At 41.8% G+C, this 19,809-nt stretch overlaps 1 protein-coding gene across 5 annotated transcripts in view; it reads left to right on the plus strand.

Moving 5' to 3' along the window:
• The window catches only part of nlgn2a (neuroligin 2a), a 202,447-nt gene that overhangs the window by 129,060 nt on the left and 53,578 nt on the right, over positions 1-19,809 (plus strand). For all 5 annotated transcript variants that reach the window (XM_039822741.1, XM_039822740.1, XM_039822742.1 and 2 more), the window contains one exon: positions 8,219-8,368. In XM_039822741.1, the coding sequence (XP_039678675.1) occupies positions 8,219-8,368 (150 nt within the window). The remainder of the gene's footprint in view (positions 1-8,218; positions 8,369-19,809) is intronic.

Below are 19,809 nucleotides of genomic sequence, written 5' to 3' on the forward strand. Positions count from 1 at the left end.
GGCTCACAGTATACTGGGACTGACATTGGAGAGATGGCTGCCACCTTCGAATGCGAGGAATTTAACAATATCCTACAGGATAGGTTCTTTTTTGCTTCTTTTGTATGTCGGATTATTTGGTTTTAACTACATTCCTATGCTACAATAATGCAAGTTAGACTAAAACATACAGGGGCGCATTAATAGAACTGATAACATGTCTGTTGTGATAAATGACCTTTCTAAAGCACGTTTCACATCTCTGCTTGTTGATTTTTATACCGTATTGATGCTAGAGGTAACCTAGCTGCATGGAAGTTACAAGAGAAAAGACACACTGATCAGTCGCTGTGTTAATAAGTAAAACACACAGATATTGTAATTGAATTGGTGCCAGGAATGTAAAAGAAATACCTTAGCTAAAAAACTAGTAAACAGTTTTTCTTTCCCTTCTTTTACTTTCCTTGAAAAACTCATTCCTTGCATCCAGCAGCCCAACTGATTCTCACAAGTCTTATAATACCAGTGCATGGACACACACAAACACACACACACACAAACACACACACCTCCCAGATGCAATCAGCATGGCCTTTGCCTTGATCCATTGTGCTCTAACGATTAAGCCTTCGCCCTGCTCGGTGGCCTGTAGGCCAGCTCTGCTGCTGTGCATCTCATCACATCCCATTCATCACCCTGTGTGTCTGTCTGTCTCTACCTCAGGCCTTCTATCACATCAGCCTGCCGTTGACCTCCTATTGACCCCCACACACACACACACACACACACACACACACACACACATACCCTCATTTCAGACCGACAGCCACACAGTTAAACAGTACAGTTTGTGTAGTTTTTTTGTTTGCAGTACAGTGTGAGATCATTGGTGACTACTGGCTTTATTTCTCAGTCGCTACTCAAACTGGTATTCCTACAGATCCATAAGTGATATTGGACAGACAATCTAAAATGCATTGTGTTTTTGCACACTTGAATGCAAACAACATCTGCAGTTCTGGTGCGTGCACTTTCTACTTTTTTTTTTCTTTGTACAAATGAGACTTTCCTTCTGAATATGCAGCAGCTATGATTAACATGGGCGGTTTGTAGTTTGGTTTTGGTTTTATTTTTCAATAAATGCCTTAATGAGGAGGATGTTATTCAAATTTTGGAGTAAAAAAATAATGTTTTGCTATATAAATCGGGGATCCCCCGATTAACACATACTTAAACAGTTTGACTTGCTCACAGAATATAAAATGTTTAATAATTCTAATCCATCATGACTGAAATTACAGGTCTCAGAAATAGAAAAATATGCAGAAATGTATTCCTTCCATTACACTATTACAATATTTCCACTACCCTGTAACCTTTCTGCTAATTGCACCACTAGTACAAAGAGCTTCTGTGTATTTGCACATAGATGACAGTTCATCATTTGCTGTGAGCAATTTCCCTATTATTACAGCTTGGAACCTCAGCGTAAAAGGTCAATATTTATCTCTCACCCACACGTGCCTGTGCACGCACGCACGCACACACACACACACTCCCCTGCCTATCCATACCAAGGAAATTGAAAAATAGAAATGGTAGAAAAAGTACACAGTCGATCATATGGGAAAAATTTAAATGCTAATTTGGAGAAAGTATAAAATTCTGCATGCTGCGTTATTCCCCCTCGAGTTGTCGTTTCACCCTGACGTGATTCAATATCTTTTTAATTATGGCTCTCTGTAAAGAGAGGGCCCTCCGCTTCCATCTCTGCATGCTCAGTTTAACGTATGGGAAGATGATATCTCAGCAGGCTCCTGCGCTCTCGTTTGGTTTGGAAGTAATATATGCTTTTTAAACACCGTGTCCTCTACAGCGAGCCTTCTCTCTGCTTTCTGCCAGGAAAGCCAAGTTAGACACGATGTATTTGAGGGTAATCTTTGGCTTACCCTCAGCTGTTCCTACAAAAAAATATATATATATAAAAATAGGAATGTCAACTTTACAATCTAAGGCTTTTAAAAAATCTTTTATCTTTATCTATCCTGTTACACCCTGAAGTTCAGTCGTGCCACCTAAATGCATATTATTCTCTTCTCCCCCCCCTCTCTGCTGGCTCCGTCAGTGTTTACCGATGGCAAACATCATTTCCCATCAAATCCACATCAGACAGTAACGCGCGCTCCATTCCCCTGTGATTAATCAGTCAGTTGATAATGCGGTGGAAGCGAAGGCCGGCGCGCGTCTCTGTTCAGGAGACCAGAGGGCGGCGTCTCTAAGGGCGACGGTGGGCGGCGTGCTAAACTGGAACACTCGACACAAGTTCAGGCCTAATCGTCTCATTGTCTCCGTTCTGCTTGAAAGGATCAGCAGCCATGCTAAGCTCCTCAGGGTACCAGCCCTCAGCTGCTCTCTGCCATCTTGCTTTGGCTTTCTTGTTGTTGTTGTTTTGTGTTTGCTGATCAGAGCCAATTTTTTTCAGTGGCATTTTATGTTGTTCACCTTTTCAGTTTTGGCTTTCAGTCAATCATCGTTTCTTCTTTGTCTTCAGTGTTTTCTGTGTTTCTTGACATGTTATTATAGAGACAGGACTGTCAGCCTTGTCAGCGTGTCTTGTCAGTTTTAATTCACGTCTTTATTTGTGCAGAGTTTAATTATAGCAGTGGTGGGAGAAGCATTCGGATCGTTGTACGTAAGTAATTGCAATGCCACAGTAGAAAAACACTGTTGCACGTAAAAGGCTTTTATTGTGAACTAGCAGCAGCGGGGGTAGACAGTGGCAGCAACAACCAGGTTTCTTTAAAATTGTACTTAAGTACATTACACACCGTGAATATTTACTCTCCACCACTGAGTAGCAGAACAATTTAAAATCCACAACAAGCAAAGTGACAGTAAAAAAGTCATGTTTTTGGTGATTTTAAATTAGAGCTGCAAAGATTAATCGATAAGTTGTCAACTGTTAAATTAATCGCCAACTGTATGGATAATCGATTAATTGGTTGAGTATTTCTTGAAAAAAAAAAATTCTCTGATTCCAGATTCTTAAATGTGACTATTTTCTAGTTTCTTCACTCCTCTGAGGGAAAACTAAATATATTTCAGTTGTGGACAAAACAAGACGTTTAAAGACGTCATCTTGGGCTTTGGGAAACGCTGATCGGCATTTTTTTCCTGACATTTTATAGACCAAACAACTAATCGGTTAATTGAAAAAATAATCCCCTGATTAAATGACGATGAAAACAATTGTGCAGCCCTAATTTTTCCCTGTTGCTATACTTCTGCTGTCCTTTTTAGTAAGATCCGTAAACGGTAGTACAACACAAATCAGTGCTCGCCCTGCCATGTCACGATGAGTAAACCTCTCCCTTTCCAGCATCGCCTCATGCCTGCGCAGAAGTATTTCCCATCTGCCGATGATCTAGCATAGGATGTCAAGGATTTGTTGAGGCTTTGCATGTATATTCTGGACTCACCTCAAAGTGTCTCTGTGGTACAGTACATGGTATACAAGACGTGTTGTAGTCATTCAGCGCCTGTTCTGTTGGTCTGTAGACATGTTGGGAACAAGCATGAAAAGCAAATGATAGAACTAGCATACATAAACCGCAGGTTCTCCCAGTAGAGCTCATGATGTGATAAGATTTCTGCAGGGTTATTATAGTAAGTTAACAACTAAAATAAGCAGTGAAAAATATTTTTAGTGAACTAAGACTAAATAAAACCTTCAAGTAAAACTAAAGTGACACTATAACTGCAGGATGAATTTCTGTCAACTCTCGTGACCCTGAAGCACAGAAACTGGACAGACTTGACATGAGATGGCGCTGTGTCGTAACTGCTTCACATCGGACGCTAAAGTAGCGCAAAGATTAAACATCGCGGCCATTCTCTAACCATGTATTGTGTATGTAAACTACCGGTCAAAAGTTTGGGGTCATTTAGAAATTTCCATTCCACTCCATTACAGACAGAACACCAGCTGAGATCAGTTGCATTGTTTTTTTTTTTAACCAGGGCAGCAGTTTTCAGATTACATTATGTGATTACATAATTGCAAAAGGGTTCTCCAATGTTTTCTTAGTTAGCCTTTTAAAATATCAGATTAGTAAACAGAATGTGCCCTTAGAACATTGGATGAATGGTTGCTGATAATGGATGATGTAGATATTGCATTAAAGATCAGCCACTTCTTTCTACAACAGTCGAGAACCCTTTTGCAATTCAGTAAGAACACAATGTAATCTGAAAACTGCTGCCCTGATTAAAAAGAACAATGCAACTGATCTCAGCTGGTATTCTGTCTATAATGGAGTGGAATGGAAATTTCTAAGTCACCCCAAACTTTTGACCGGTAGTGTATATATAGCAACATATTTCTGAGACATTATACCTGGCCCGTACAAAAACTAAATCTATAAAAACTTTTTGGAAAAAACTAGCGATCACACTCTGAATACTAACTAAAAACTCAACTAAAATACAATCCAAAAGTCAAATAACACAATAAAAACTAATTGAAAATTCAAAACTAACTACTGCATATTTTAAAGAAATAAATGAAGGAGGTTTTTTTCTTTTTTTTAAGCTTTAAAAGCAGTTCATCCCACATGTGAATTCTCAGGCTGGGAACCTCAACACACGCCCATCTGTGGGCATCGCATGCTACACTTTTGTTGTGGTACAAACACAACAGAGAGAGAGAGAGAGAGAGAGAGAGCGAGAGAGAGAGAAAGCTTGTTGCCCCTGAGGGCCTCAGTCCCCTGTCACTGTGCCACAACGATTGGCCCTGTAACTGATCCATGGACACAGTCTACAGGTCAACTGTGACAGCCAGCCTGGTGTGTGTACATCAGTGCATCTGCATTCTGTCTCCTATGATGCCAGTGGCTGTCAGTCTTCTTCTCCTGATGTCGAATGCAGAGGTGTGTGTGTGTGGTCATCTGCCACTAATGGAATGAGATTCAGGTAGAGCTGTGGCGAAGGGCATCACAGGGTTGAGAGATGCACAAGAGCAATATGTTGCCACGGCAACAGTCAACAAGACTTTGTCCACGTGAGAGTAGGCTCATGTAGGGAGAGACTCGGAGAGAGGAGAGGCGGAAACAAGTCAGAGTGAAGCAGTTGCCATAGCGACTCTCCATTGCAGCTGCCTGTAAATTTCTCTCTCCGCCGTGTGAGTGTGTGTCTGGCCGACTGATGCACCAGTTTTGACGTCGGCTGTCTATTAAGTGTGACTGTGTGTGTGTGTGATACCCCAGTGTATCTGTACATGTAGTGGTGCTTTGCAGTGGTTCTCAAACTTTTTTCAATATTGTACCCCGTTTTTGAAATATTTTGTTCAGCCAAGTACCCCCTGAACAGCGCAAAAATATTTTTTTATAGAAAAAACTAAAACCTATAAAGAGGTACAAGGACTGTCAGCCTTGTCAGCGTGTCTTGTCAGTTGTAATTCACGTCTTTATTTGTGCAGAGTTTAATTATAGCAGTGGTGGGAGAAGCATTCGGATCGTTGTACGTAAGTAATTGCAATGCCACAGTGGAAAAACACTGTTGCACGTAAAAGGCTTTTATTGTGAAGCGCAGCGGGGGTAGACAGTGGCAGCAACTTATCACCTGTAGGTAAAGTTTCTTTAAAATTGTTCTTAAGCACATTACACACCCGTGAATAGTTACTGTCCACCAATGAGTAGCAGAACAATTTTAAATCCACAACAAGCAAAGTGACAGTAAACCTCTCAGTCATGTTTTTGGTGATTTTTAAACTAGAGCTGCAAAGATTAATCAATTAGTTGTCAACTGTTAAATTAATCACCAACTTTATGGATAATCGATTAATCGGTTGAGTATTTCTTTAAGAAAAAAGAAGTAAACTAAAACCTATGAAGAGGTACATACAATACAGTGCTGTGCCTTTTTAGGCTACTGAAAAACTTAAATGCTAGCATACTGTACATTTCAAATCCATCATGAAATTCATTCATTATTGTATAGTTATTTTAGGAATTATGCATAAAAACAATCTCACGTACTCCAAAGTACCCCCTAGGGGCTGTGAAGGTTGGTGTGGGTGTGTGTGTGTGTGTGTGGCTCGATGGTGTTTTTTTGCCCCCAACTGCTCCTTCCAGGCAGCGCTGCGACCGCTGCCTTCAAGGCACCTAACCATAACCATAACGAGTGCCTCCCAACGGCGCCGTTGGGGGCAAAAAACACAGATAAACGTGTGTGTGTGTGTGTGTGTGTGTGTGTGTGTGTGTGTGTGTGTGTGTGTGTGTGTGTGTGTGTGTGTGTGTGTGTGTGTGTGTGTGTGTGTATTTAAAAGCAGGTTTCACAGGGAGCCAGACACCCTCCATCTCTCTTCCCTTCTAACAGATGCAGTAGTGGTTATTTATGTGGTTGTTCTGCACTTCTGCTCTTCCATATCCCCAGGCCTATTCACACACACAGACGCCAACAGGGGCTGTCACTGTGCCACAGCTTTAAGTCTTGCGTGCCATATGCTACCGTAGGCTCCTGGCAGGCAGGAGGATCGTTGCTCTCCGTCAGCTGGGAGACTGGTTCAAAGGCCAACGAGGGCCCATCAGGGACCGTGCTGCATGCACACAGCGCCGTAGTAGCCGCCGTATGTTCAAGCATCTGACATTGAAATGTTCTGCATGCATTTTGAAAGGATGATGCTAGAATGTATCATCATTTCATCATAGTTTTTAATGAGCAGCAATTTCGAGCGCCTTCAGGTCCCTCAAGATATTCATTTTTACAGGGTAGTTGATAGGATCTTCACTTTATTTTTTTAAGTAAGTAAACAGTCAAAGTGGAATTCCGAAGTGATTTGACTCTTTTCAATCATGTTCAAGACAAAATGCATGAATAAAATATAATATCTACAAATATAGAATACAAATGTTACAAATAACATGTAACAAAAGTGAAATTATTTATTTATAATCTAAAAAGTGCCCTTTTGGATTGCGTATTTGTCACAGGGATTAGAAGTCTGTATTTCACAAGAACCAACCCTAAACCTAAACTTTGTCGTGTTTTCCAATAATAGAAATTACATCTTCACATGGAACTTTTCAGTTATCTTTCCACTATTTTTTTAACCTCAAGGCAGGATCCACAAAACAATTTGTGCCAGTGCAACAAAAAAAGGATAGGATCCAAGAACACAGTGTTTTCTAAAGATTCCCCACAGGGTAATTGACCTAGAAATAGGTTGATATAGCTGTCCCTGCAGCTCAGGGCGAGTTGTGATTTGCATTTATGGGAATTCCGAGTTCCAATGTGCAAAATAAAATGAGGAAATTATGGAAATTCAGCAGACATGATGTATTAGGAGCCAGTGGCCTTATACTATCTGTTGGCTGCACACAGAACAGCATCAGACATTGGCATTTCTCCTTGCAGGCTTGGCTTTTAATATGGCTCCCCCATGTCATACTGGTGTTTTTTTTGTTTTTTTTTTACCTGTAAATTGTGCTGTCCAGTTGCTTTCAGTGTGTTTTCTCTTTTGTCCCAGAGTGCCTCTTGAAAAGATGTTAAAACATCTTTTACTTCGCAGCAGAGAGCTCTTTGGGGCTGAGCTTTGACACCAACACTTGCAGGAAAAGAGCTCTTTTGTACTCACATTTGTACATTCTCAGTACCCCTGTCTGCCGTCGTTTTCCGGCTTCGATTTAGTAAATAAGCTCGCACGGGTGGAATGAGCCGCACGTGCTTTTCCTTGTGTTCCGTGCTTAGGATGGCATCACTGTTGGTCAATCTGGGCCTCAGTGTGAACTACAGTAACTGCCGACTGTCAGAGGCAGTGGTACACAGGTTAGCTCTAATATGCTACACTAGCCAGTGATTTTCTTCGAGCATTATTGCTTTAATCACCAGGAAACATTTGATTAGATTCCTGTTGCGGTGTCTATCGTTATTGCCTGTTGCTGGAATCATTGCCTGAAATCTAAATTACCTCAAGCTCATTTTTAAGAGCTGACACCCAGCTGCAGGGAAACAGAGCCGTTCTTAGGCCCTAAAATATGGGATTGTATTCTCATCCAGCCGAGCAAATTTGCCGTTCGCTCAGTTTATTATGGGCCAACACAATATGTGATCAAAGAGAATATGAGAGGCGTAAATACAGTTATTGACTTTTCTTTTTGCTCTCTATTCCCTGCTTATTCCTGTGTGCGTGCGTGCGTGCGTGCGTGCGTGCGTGCGTGTGTGTGTGTGTGTGTGTGTGTAGATATCCGTGACCGCAGGAAGAAGCCGGTGATGCTGTTTATTCATGGAGGCTCCTACATGGAGGGCACCGGAAACATGTTTGATGCCAGCGTCCTGGCGGCCTACGGCAACGTGATCGTGGTGACCATGAACTACCGGCTCGGTGTGCTCGGTAAGTGACCTTATATATCTTAACTATGTTAACAAAGTTGCTCAGGCACACACACACACACACACACACACACACACACACACACACACCGTTTGCATATGCTCCCATAGCAATGAAACTGTCAGGTTTCACGTTTTCGTTCACCGTCCATCCAACCAAACACTAAACGCTCATCTGCGCACACACTGAAGTGGATTTCTCTCAGCAGCAGACTCTTGTTGACTAAGTCTGTGATGACATTAATAGAATTCATCACTCTGATGACAACCAGCGCAGGCATTGATCATGGGCGCTCATTTTCTTATTGATTTCCTTTGTTGATTAGTCCTGTCCAAACACTCTGATGATGTACTGTATTTAAGTACTTTTACATGCACACCAATATTCCACTATTATTCTGAATATGACAATATTCCGAATTTGATACATGTCATGTAAACAGTAGGGGTGCACGATTCAATATCAAAATCTAATTTCGATTCAAAAACGATTCTCGATTCAAAAAACGATTCACAGTATGTAAATGTTACTTTTCCCATGTGATTGCAGTAGACATACAATAAAACAATTTAAAAAAGAAATAAAAATGTAAAAAATATGAATCGATTTTGAATCGGTAGAGCTTGAATCGCGATATGAATGTGAATCGATTTTTTTGCACACCCCTAGTAAACAGCATTTTGGTATTTGGTTGGTATTCCAATTAAGGCCTTTTTTCCGAATATAGCATGGCTCTCTCCAGTATTAAGATTTTGGACTGCAGAAACCATTTTAAACGCTAGCTGTCAGTATTACATATTGGACCTTTTAAAAGGAGCATTCAATTTGGATCGTGTGGATAAACTCCTATCATCTTTATCTGGTTTATAATTGTAAACCGACTTTTGTCTGTAATGCTCACAGATAAGAATAATTACATTTGTGTGAAAAACGAGTGTTGTGACCAAAACTTTGTTCAAGTCCCATGTAAGTCTAAGTCATTTGGTCCAAGTCTCGAGCAAGTCTCGAGTTATTTTTTTCTACCCAAGATAAAGCACTCTTACCTGTAGTATCCGGTCTTTATGAAGAGAAAAGACCAGGTAGGATGTGTTGCCATAATGTTGCCATTATGAATACACGCAAGTCATCCAAGTCATTATGCCTCAAGTCAAGTCTCGAGTCATTACTTAGTCTACGTCAAGTCTCAAGTCATTTCTTTTTTGTCAAGTCGCAAGTCATCAAAGCGGTGAATCGAGTCAACTCGAGTCCAAGTCACCAAGTCCACATCTCAACATTGTTTTTTCATTGCTCTAATAATTACTTTTTACAAGTTTGTGGCATGAATATTTACCCATAGTCCTCTAATACCTTGTCAAGTACTATAACTGCATCGTTAAAATTGAATTAGATGAAGGTCACAAAATATCAGCATCTACTTGTTACACGCAGTGAGAGTTCTGTGTTTCTTTCTATTTTAGCAGCCAGATCAACAGGCAAAAATTCCACCACCTTTATACTTTAAATAGATTTATAGTCTTGCACCACCTTTGACTTTTTCACCACCACCATCATTTATTTAGGCACTGAGTCCTGCAGACGGTCTCCACGTACACTTTGCCAGTAACTCTCTGGCAAAGGCTGTTATGAGAGACAACGCAGAGATGGGAACAAGCATGCAAATCAGATACCAATCTGGCATATTTACAGACACAGAAATGCACCTCACAATTCTTCATTTTAACTGCCCGGCGCCTCCAACTTCTAGACGTCTATTTCGCGGCTGTATAATTCATTCCACAAAGAGCGGAGGACTCTAAAAAGGAAATTACCTTTACAGAGTGGGTTTTTTTTTGGTAGGGGAAGGCACGGTTGTGATGCACTTTCGAGCTGTTGCTACCAGACACAGCACAGTGAAGGTGAGTGATTTGGAAAGTGGTGAAGGTTGCTTTACATGCCGAGTGCAGTAAGTATACAGTAACCTGTCGGCGCAGGTCGCTTGTGAGTTTCTGCCGTAGCCAGGTTTGAGAAAAACCTGTCACCTCAGCTCACCGGCCCGGGCTCGTCATCCTTTTCCTGAAAATACACTTGACTTCTCCTCTTTGTTACTCACCGCGCTCTGTCTCGCTCCATTGAGACCAAGTAATTTAGCTCGGAGAGGAGGAACATGCCTCTAAGGAGGCAGGTGCTAACTAAAGGAAACTAAGTGCATTAGATATTTCATTAGCCAAAGAGAGAGTGGGCCGCTGGAAGCTGTTTGAAAATCGGCTGCCTCGCATTTGATTTGTTTTGTTCCTGTTTTTTTGGGGGGGAGGGGGTCTGTGTTTTTCGGAGCACTTACACAGTCTTTACAATGATGACAGATTTTTATTTGCCGGCAATTACCTAAAGTGTTTCAATTCTGAAGTGGAATCTAAAATGTGACCATTATCAGAAATCCATGAAGCTGCCAGGAAACCAGTGGGTGACAGGATTGTCGTTCTTTGCTTTTTATTTTCCAGTACTGAGCAGTGGTAAGGAGTTAAAGGATCTTTTGTTTTGTTTTCTCCAACCAAAGTCTCATTTTTGTAGCTGTTGATTCCTATCTTTACAAATAACATTGTTCCCACCATGTTAATTACTCAGATCTGATAACACAACAAACATTTTAGCCACTTTTTTGGAATAGAAAACACACTCACAGTTGTCCTGTGCAATGAGGGAATTATAAGTGCCATTTTTCTCCCTTCAAATGAAGTGGTTTCAATATTTTGGCTCAACAGTTGGCTTGTTAACAACCTGTCAGACTGCTTGTGTTTCTTCATTGAAGCTGCTTGAGTTTCCCATACCTATGAATTACAAAAATAAGATCCAAGTTGTAGTAAACTGGAATTTTCCGTTTGATGCCGTCAAACCAGCTGCATCGTTTTTGTGAATTTCGTTGTCTTATTATCAGATCTGTTGATAATCTGATCCATTTGTGACAGTTGCTTATTGCCACAAAATACGCTTCACAATAAGAAGTATAAGAAGTCTTATTGCACAATCATTCTGTAAACGGTTTGTCTATTTAGTGGAGTCTTTTTTTTCCCCAGATTAAGCCCAGTATGTAGAGCTTTAGGTGGACAAAAATAATCCTGATCAGAGGGACTCCAAGTGAGTGGATTACTAACAGAAGTGAGTCAGAAGTATCAGCAGCTACTCCAAGTTTTTTTACTGAAATTGATTCAAATAAGAAAATAATTAATGGTGAAGTATTACATTCTCACAGGTGATTCCTATGTCACTGGATGTGCATTATCATTATTATTATTATTATTATTATTATTATTATTATTATTATTATTATTATTTATATCCTGTGAATTTGTACATCTTTACATGTGTCTCTGTTCGGTAGTCTGGTGGAATCTCTTACATTATCTTCTCTCAGCGCCCTATCTGTGACACTCTCATCACATTCTTTGAGTCAAGGAGAAAGCAAATTGAGAGGGAGACTTTTGTCATTTGTATGCCAAGCAAACGCCGCAGCTATTGCAATTTGACCGTGATTGGGAGAAATGCGCGTATTCTTTCGCACCACGCATCCTAAATGATGGATGGCATTTTACTTTGGCAGAGAGAGTATCACAGAGAGGCCAGCATGGGGCCTGGAAATGCACATTTGTGTGGGTTTCAGAGGTGGTGTGCATCAAGAAAGTGTAGCTACGTGCATTCATGCATATCGATGTCTGTTTTGTGGATACACTGCGAGGGTTGCCGCTGTGTTTGTGTTCTTGCTTCAGCAGTCTGACATGCTGATTTGGAAGGCCAATGCAGGAATTATTGATACAGGAGCTAGATGTGGTGAAATGCAAACTCGATACTGGACATACAGAAATGGTTATCTTTGCATGAGATTATCTTCAATCTCTCAAGGGTCAGACCCCCTCCTGCACATATTGGATATTGGTACAGATTGTTGTGTTGTTTTGCAGCTTCAGTCGGGAGTCCAAAAGGTTTACTAAGGGTGCTTTCACACCTATAGTTAGGTGTACTCGGTGCAACTCGGCTTTCACACTGCACTTGGTCAAACACACCAAACACTGTAAACACACGTCACGCGGTCGAAACGGTCGAATATCCATTGGACAGAATATCGGAAACTCGCCGGCACTTCTCTCAGAAATAATGGAGCAACACCAAATTTATAACGTCTTGGGTTTGCTGGTTCTGCTTTAGTGTTTCTAATATTTTAGAAGAAGGCGAACAATGTGAGCAGCTGACAAGACCCGCGAGTGAAGGAGAGAGGAGATGATGATGTCACACAGACGACCAGCGATGTGGGGTGGTCAGAACAGCTTATGGATCTGAAAGTTATCATCCCTTAAATCACATAAGTCCGTAAATTGGGTGCAATGTTGAAATTGCAGGCTAGTAAATGCTCTGTTTTTGGTTCACTTCCTGTATTTGGATCGGATCGTGTTCTCACCGAACTCTAGTTCACTTGGAAGTGAACCGAGACCCCCGTTTTCAAGCGCACCAGAGTTTGTTTGTTTGTTTGAGCCGCACCAGAGTTCGGATGTGCTTTCACACCAGCCCAACCGAACCGGACTGTCCGACCAAGACCAAGACTAGCGTGAAAGCAACCTAAGCCTACCACAAGTTACTGTGAGGGTTGCAAACAGGGCCTGAAATTAACACCCGACCACCAGCCAAATGCGGGTGAATTTTACAATTGGCGGGTAACAACACTGTCAATCCACCTGCCACATTGGCAGGTAACCAATGAGAATTGAGTGATTCAGACGCGGTTGCTTCTCGGACCAATCAGGGGCCCGCATCACTGGAAGACATCGATTGACAGCCGGGGCCCCCTATCTCATTTTCATTACTCGCGACAATCCCAGCAGTCCCACGTGCAGCCACTGACCAAGCGGGAGTGAGAAAGGGTCAAATTAATTTCCTTGTTTCTGTTATGAAGACGAGACGTGTGTGACATCTCACATTGACCAACAAAACGTACAGCGAAAGACCGTGCAAAACTTTTCAGACCATCCTGCCAACATGTACACATTTTAACATCAATGTACGCTGTAACGATTTTTCACTATAAAGTCGCTGTTTCAATCGTGTCGGCTCTCTGCAGCGGGCGGGGCTGCTGCTCCGTTCTCCCCGCGACTGACGCTCGCTCACACACACACACACACACACACACACACACACACACACACACACACACACGGTAGATGCAGGAGAAACCGCAGGTGAGACGTACAGGATGACCTAAATTGAGGACAGCTACGTTATTGTAGTTGCAATGATAAGTTAAAGTCCAATATACTTTATCAAACCGTGTGTGTGTGTGTGTGTGTGTGTGTGTGTGTGTGTGTGTGTGTGTGTGTGTGTGTGTGTGTGTGTGCGTGTGTGCGTGCGTCTCCCAGGATAGGAAATTAACTAACAATGTCAAGATCAGCAAGACAGTGACAGATATGTTCATATTTGATTAATTCAATAAATTATAATTGTGTTAATTTTGTCTTTAATCCACCAGCCATTTTCATATTATACCAACATTTGCAGCATCCTGAGCCTTTTTGGTAAGGTCCCTAGGAAATCTCAGCCCAGAGTAATTCATTGATAGTAATAATTATTATTCGCACAAAACAAGTTTCCTTTTTATTTTTAAAGAACTATACAAAAACATTTTTTTAATTTTTGCAACTTTCACTGTCTATGTATCCCTATGCAGTATTATCAAGGCGGGCCCCCCTACTAAAGCATGTGATGACGATGCAATGTCCACAAGTAGCCTACCATGAATAGGACAGGATAGGATCGTAGAGACACAGCAAGTCCTGTTTTTTACCTTTTATGAGGCAAAAAAAAACTGGCTGGTAAAAAGTCACTGTGGCAGGTGGTCAAAAAAGTTAACTTCAGGCCCTGGTTGCAAAGTTTTGCATCACTGTGTGTTTTCAATTTAGGGTATTTCATAATCCTGGTGATATAAATGATTACAGCTGGAGTTAATTTGAATGCACTGCTGCTAATTAAAACTTAAAGCTGATCTTTTAAAACCTGTATTACCCGTACTGTGTCTGGAAAGTATCGGATTGTAAATTGCAAAGTCATCTACCACTGGACTTGAAATGTGGTTGTCAAACATATTTAAGAACTGCAATCACGTACTCTTCCATCAAGGGAGGCTTTATGGATGGAAATGCTAGTCTAGCTGGAAAGGGAAACATTATTGAAGAATCTTTGAGTGCACTCATAAGCCTCAAATTAGCAAGCTGGAAATGCAAAACCAGTATATCAACAAAGTGGCAGAGTATCTTCAGGAAGCATGCTGGTTGAAGTGGGCTTTGAAACCCACTTTCACTTTAGGGGAAGTTGGTCTAACCAGTAAACCACAGGGAAATTGCAGTTTGATTAAGTAGGAGTTAAGACCACCATTATTCCAGTTGGAGCATCTCCTCACTTTGTTAAATGTCTCATATTGCAAAAAGTGAGATTTCCATAACTTTTGTGATTTATAAAGCAGGTTGAGGTACCATAGATATACTGAAAAAGTATCAGAAGTGTGCCTTTAAACGAGCCATCAGGACTTCTGTACGGTTGTAATGTCACAACTATACTATATAAAGGTAGAAAGTGTCACTACAGTGCTGTTATTATCATTACCCAGCTGCAATAACGGTGCAGAGACGCAGAGAGTGCAGATGCGGAAGACCCAGAAACGCTGACCAATCGGAGCAGACTAGGCTTTTTTCAGGAGGGTGGCTTAAAGGGACAGAGGGTGAATAGGTATATTCAGACAGACATTATCAGATAAATAATGTGTTTTTTGAAGATTAAAGCATGTAAACATGTTATAGTAGAAACCCAAAATACAAGTACAAACCTGAAAATGAGCATAATATGGGACCTTTAATTGAGGTGGGATTTGCCTGAAACTCTGCAAACAGCAGAGTTACTTTGTATCCTGTGGTACAAGTACCTCCTAAAATCATGTCTCCGCTTTATTTAAATTTTTTTCTTGCCTTAATTAGTTGTAAAACAGTATTTAGGACTCAAAGTTTTGGGGTTATATCCAGTATATTTAATATGTAAACAGAATATAGTTTGCGCTCTCTCCGCTTGCCTTCTCTTCCCGGTCTCGGTATCTGTAGGTCTGTGTATGCATCCTTTCATTTTCCTTATATGAGAGCATTTAAGAAAAACTAAAAAGAAATCAAGCTCAGAAAGACAGGAATGGCAGTAATAGTGGTCGAGGAAGAGAAATCAACCTTCTCAATCTTTTTTTTTTTTTTTCATCTGGCTGACTGACTCCACCCTTATTTAACAGCCGCCTCTCCAGTCCTGCCAGTGCTACGCAAATGCTAACCAGCGCGGAATCCTTCACGTAGCGGAACACGCCTGACTCTATCCGTATGCTAATATGGAAATGTACCTGTCTGCACCCAGGCAGACGCGTTTCTCCAGCAGCAGACATAGCTCAAGTGGCAGTGGGTGAAGAAGAAGAAGAAGCAGCAGCATGCGGTCTCCAGCGACTTCTCTGCAGGGAATTCTGCAGAGTTAAATATGTAATGAAAAGCTTCGCCGGGCCATTGAACACTTGACCTTGCCTTGGCTGCCTTAGCGACAGACATGCTTACAGTACATACGTCACCCCCCCCCCCCCCGCGGCCAATGCGTGAGCCGGGGAGGGAGAACAAGAGCAGAAGAGAGGGAGATGAAAGTGAGACTATGCATTCGTACAGACATTAACAAAGATGATGAGAGCAGAGAGGTGGAACGGCGCGGTACAAAGCTTGGAGCATTTTTGGGAGCTGCTACACTTTATGTCGACATACTGTCTGCAGAATGAGCTTTGTGTGTGCGAGCACGCTGTGGCCACGGCACGCACACACACAGAGTCGGGTGAGAGATTTTGAGAGAAGTGACAGTAGGAGAGAGAGAGGGCAGAGAGCAGGGGGAAGGGGGTGGGGGTGGGCCTGCATTTGCATGTGATGCTAAAAATAAAACCTGCAGAGCCGCTTTTGAGTGTGCACTGGAGCAGACATTCATCTAGAGCACAAACATATATGCGCCGGACGGCTTTCTGCGCACACGCACGCAGGAGATGTTGTGCATTATCAGTGCATGCATTGAACACACACAGGCTCAGGATGGAATCTTCCTTAAAATGGTTCTGCCTTACTCACACTCTGTTAATGTGTAAAACTTTGGTATTCAGGGAGTGTGGAGTGAAAAATGCCTGCTCAACGCTTTGGCAGGGGGTCGTGTGTGTGGGTGGGTGGGTGTGGGTGTGTGGGTGTGTGGGGTCCCACAAAAACACAGCGGTGTGACAGGACAGAGAAGATATTAAGACACACACACACTAACACTTGCGCGCACACACACCCGCTATTCTCAGTCTCCATAGCAACCTCCGGCAGAATTGATGAGCAAAGTCCTCTTGACTCTATGTTAGGGGAGAGAAAGGAGGTGTGTGTGTGTGTGTGTGTGTGTGTGTGTGTGTGTGTGTGTGTGTGTGTGTGTGTGTGTGTGTGTGTGTGTGTGTGTGTGTGTGTGTGTGTGTGTGTGTGTGTGTTTGTGAGAGATGGGAGGTATAGAGTGTGTGACTTTGAGAAAGAGGACAGGTCCACTATTTTCTGAGAAGGGATTAGCACCTCAGCTAGCCTGCATCTCTCTTACACACACACACAGACACACACGCACACAAACACACAGACTGACACACATCCCTATGGGCAGGTGAGATGCACACGGACGCCCTCCTGCACCGACACACACATGAACACAGCCACAGACGTGTATTCAGACAGCTCTCCCAGCTTCCCTCTCATCACCCCCCAGACGTCGTTTCTCCTCTGTTTGTCCGTGGCCTCGATACTCTCTCACCTGCCGTGCTGACTACTTTCTTGCCTTCCTCTATTATCTGCTCCTTTATTTTCGCCCAGTTATGGATGAATACAAACGTATAATACTGGTGGAGGAGACTATCGTCATTTTGGTTACAGGTGTCATTTTCAAAAAGAACAGCCTCTCTTTATTAATAATCCAGATATATAATGCACGACGAGAGTATACTAATTCAAATTCAAAGCCGGCTGGCAGTCCCAACAATGTAATCAAACCTCTGTAACTTTATACCCAGGGTCCAACCATCACATATTTATTGTACAACTAGTTCAAAACATTGATTACATTAGTTAGTTTTCACCCCAGCGGCAGTGGAAAATATTTGCAATATTAAAGTAGAATTAGCATACATAGATTAGCTAATGTAGCTAACTGCATAGGGATCTACTGTACTTCAGGGCCAACTTGAAGGATAAACTAAACAATTCAGAAAGCTTTAGGAGGTTAGCCCTGCGCAATTTGCCTCAATATACATGTTTTCCTTTTATCAAGTTTCTCAAATTCATATAGTGGCAAGTGCAAAATTAGCATGTCCCTAAACATAAATATTGGACCCAGATTGAAAAAATAACATTTTACTTCAACAAATTGTGATCCCATTTAACTATGTATCCTAAAAGCCACAGTGTTGAGTCAGGATATGGTGGGGCCGACAGCAACAGATAATTACGCCACTTTTCTGGGCAAAGTTAAGCAAAGTAACTATTTTGATTAACCCCAATTCAATGCTTTTTATGAATCTTGAAATATTATATCACATGCAGATGCAAATGCATCTCTTTGTGATATTTGGAATAGACGGCTAACAATGTTATGTCCAGTGTATTAAAGATGACGTGGCTGACATAATGACAGGGAAATAGATTACTTGGCAGGTATTCCAGTTTGGTTCTTTGGATCTAAAACATATCCCTTGTTTTCTTCTCGTTTTACATTTCCATCAAGGTTCGTACGTTTTGAAAAAGTTATGGAATTTGAAAAATGTAAATTCCAGGGCTGGAAAGGTTTTGGAAAAATAAAAAGACCCAGAAAGTTTTGGAAATGTCATGGAATCTTTTTTAACAATGTTTAATAAAAAATGTATTTCACGTCGTCTTAACCTTAACGTTCTATTCGGGGCATAACGTTCAGTTCATTTCCGGTTCAATGCCAGGAAAAGTGCCAATTTAACAATGTCTTGCTTCACTTGGACAAATGCAAGACGTGGCTCAAGAAGGTCCAGGACCCAAGTAAATGAAATAAAGTAAATGACTATGTTCTAAGATCATTGACATCTCTAATATAGGAGAAGCAGAGCTAACTAGCCTCGCTAAAGGTGCCAAGCACCAGGCAGTTGTGGCTGCGCGTGGAGGCTCGAGAATTACCATCACTAGCTTCTTCTCTCCTCCATCGACATCGACCAACGTTACGCCGATTGCAGGTTCTTCCCTCACAATCAGGCTCAAGGCGCAAGACAGGGGACTATCTCCAGTGTTACTAGACAAGATGCATTAAGGGCCGAGGTATTGAGGGCTTTAAGTCGCAAACTGCTTCTATCCTTTTAAATCGTGCGAGGATGTCAGCAAACTTTTCAGCGTCCTGTTTCCTGACAGTCAGTTGGCAGCCAAATGTGCGTGTGGGGAACGTAAATGTGCCTCCTTATGTAATTTTGAATTTGCTCCTGATTTTAAACAGCTCGCTTTGAAGACAGTCGCTACACAGAGGTCTTATGTCCTTTTTATTTGACGAGAGCCTGAATCATTACCTACAGACTAAACAGTTAGACAATTTTTATTCTGATTGTATAATGTCGACTGACATTTTCAGGAATACATAGTCATGGAAATTTGCAAAAAAGTCATGGAAAAGTATTGGTTAAAATGTGTATGAACCCGGTTTAATTTACCATTTTATTGGTCTGTCCTTCTCAAAACCCTCTCACATCCTCTCCCTTTGTTCCTTTTATCTCTTCTCCTGTTTGTTGCTCATCTCTTCCCCACACACACACACACACACACACACACACACACACACACACACACACACACACACACACACAATTTGCTGTGGGCACTCTTTTAAAAACTGAGTTATGGGGCAGATTATGCTGATGTATGTTTCACATGTCAAACAATCAGCTTTGTAAGTGAGGAACCATGGGCTGGTAATAGCCAGGGATGGATCATCATTATGGAGGGATGACAGCCGCTTGAATCATCGTGCGACGCTACGGGGCTTAATGGGAGACTTAGTGCTCCCTTGGGGGGATGGCAGGGGTTGTTTGGGGATCCTAAAATAGCATCCCATGCATCTTTACATTCAGATTGACACTTATAAAGACAGGCTGTTAGTAAGTGTACATACAATATTCAGCCAAGGAAAGCAGTCAGCATCGGTGACACGATGTGATGTTTGTGTCTGTGCACTAAAACTACTGCAGATTTCTTTGCATGCAGCCAACACGCATGCATAATAAACAATATATGGCATCAGGATGCAACAGTGCTATGTATTTTAATATTCCTAGGCACTGTAGGATCTCTGGGTGTGTGCTTTTCTCTGCATGTGTGTGCGTTGTTTGTATCACTAACGCAAACTCA

The sequence above is a fragment of the Perca fluviatilis genome, chromosome 14, assembly GCF_010015445.1.
Source record: "Perca fluviatilis chromosome 14, GENO_Pfluv_1.0, whole genome shotgun sequence".
NCBI classification, from domain to species: Eukaryota; Metazoa; Chordata; class Actinopteri; order Perciformes; family Percidae; genus Perca; species Perca fluviatilis.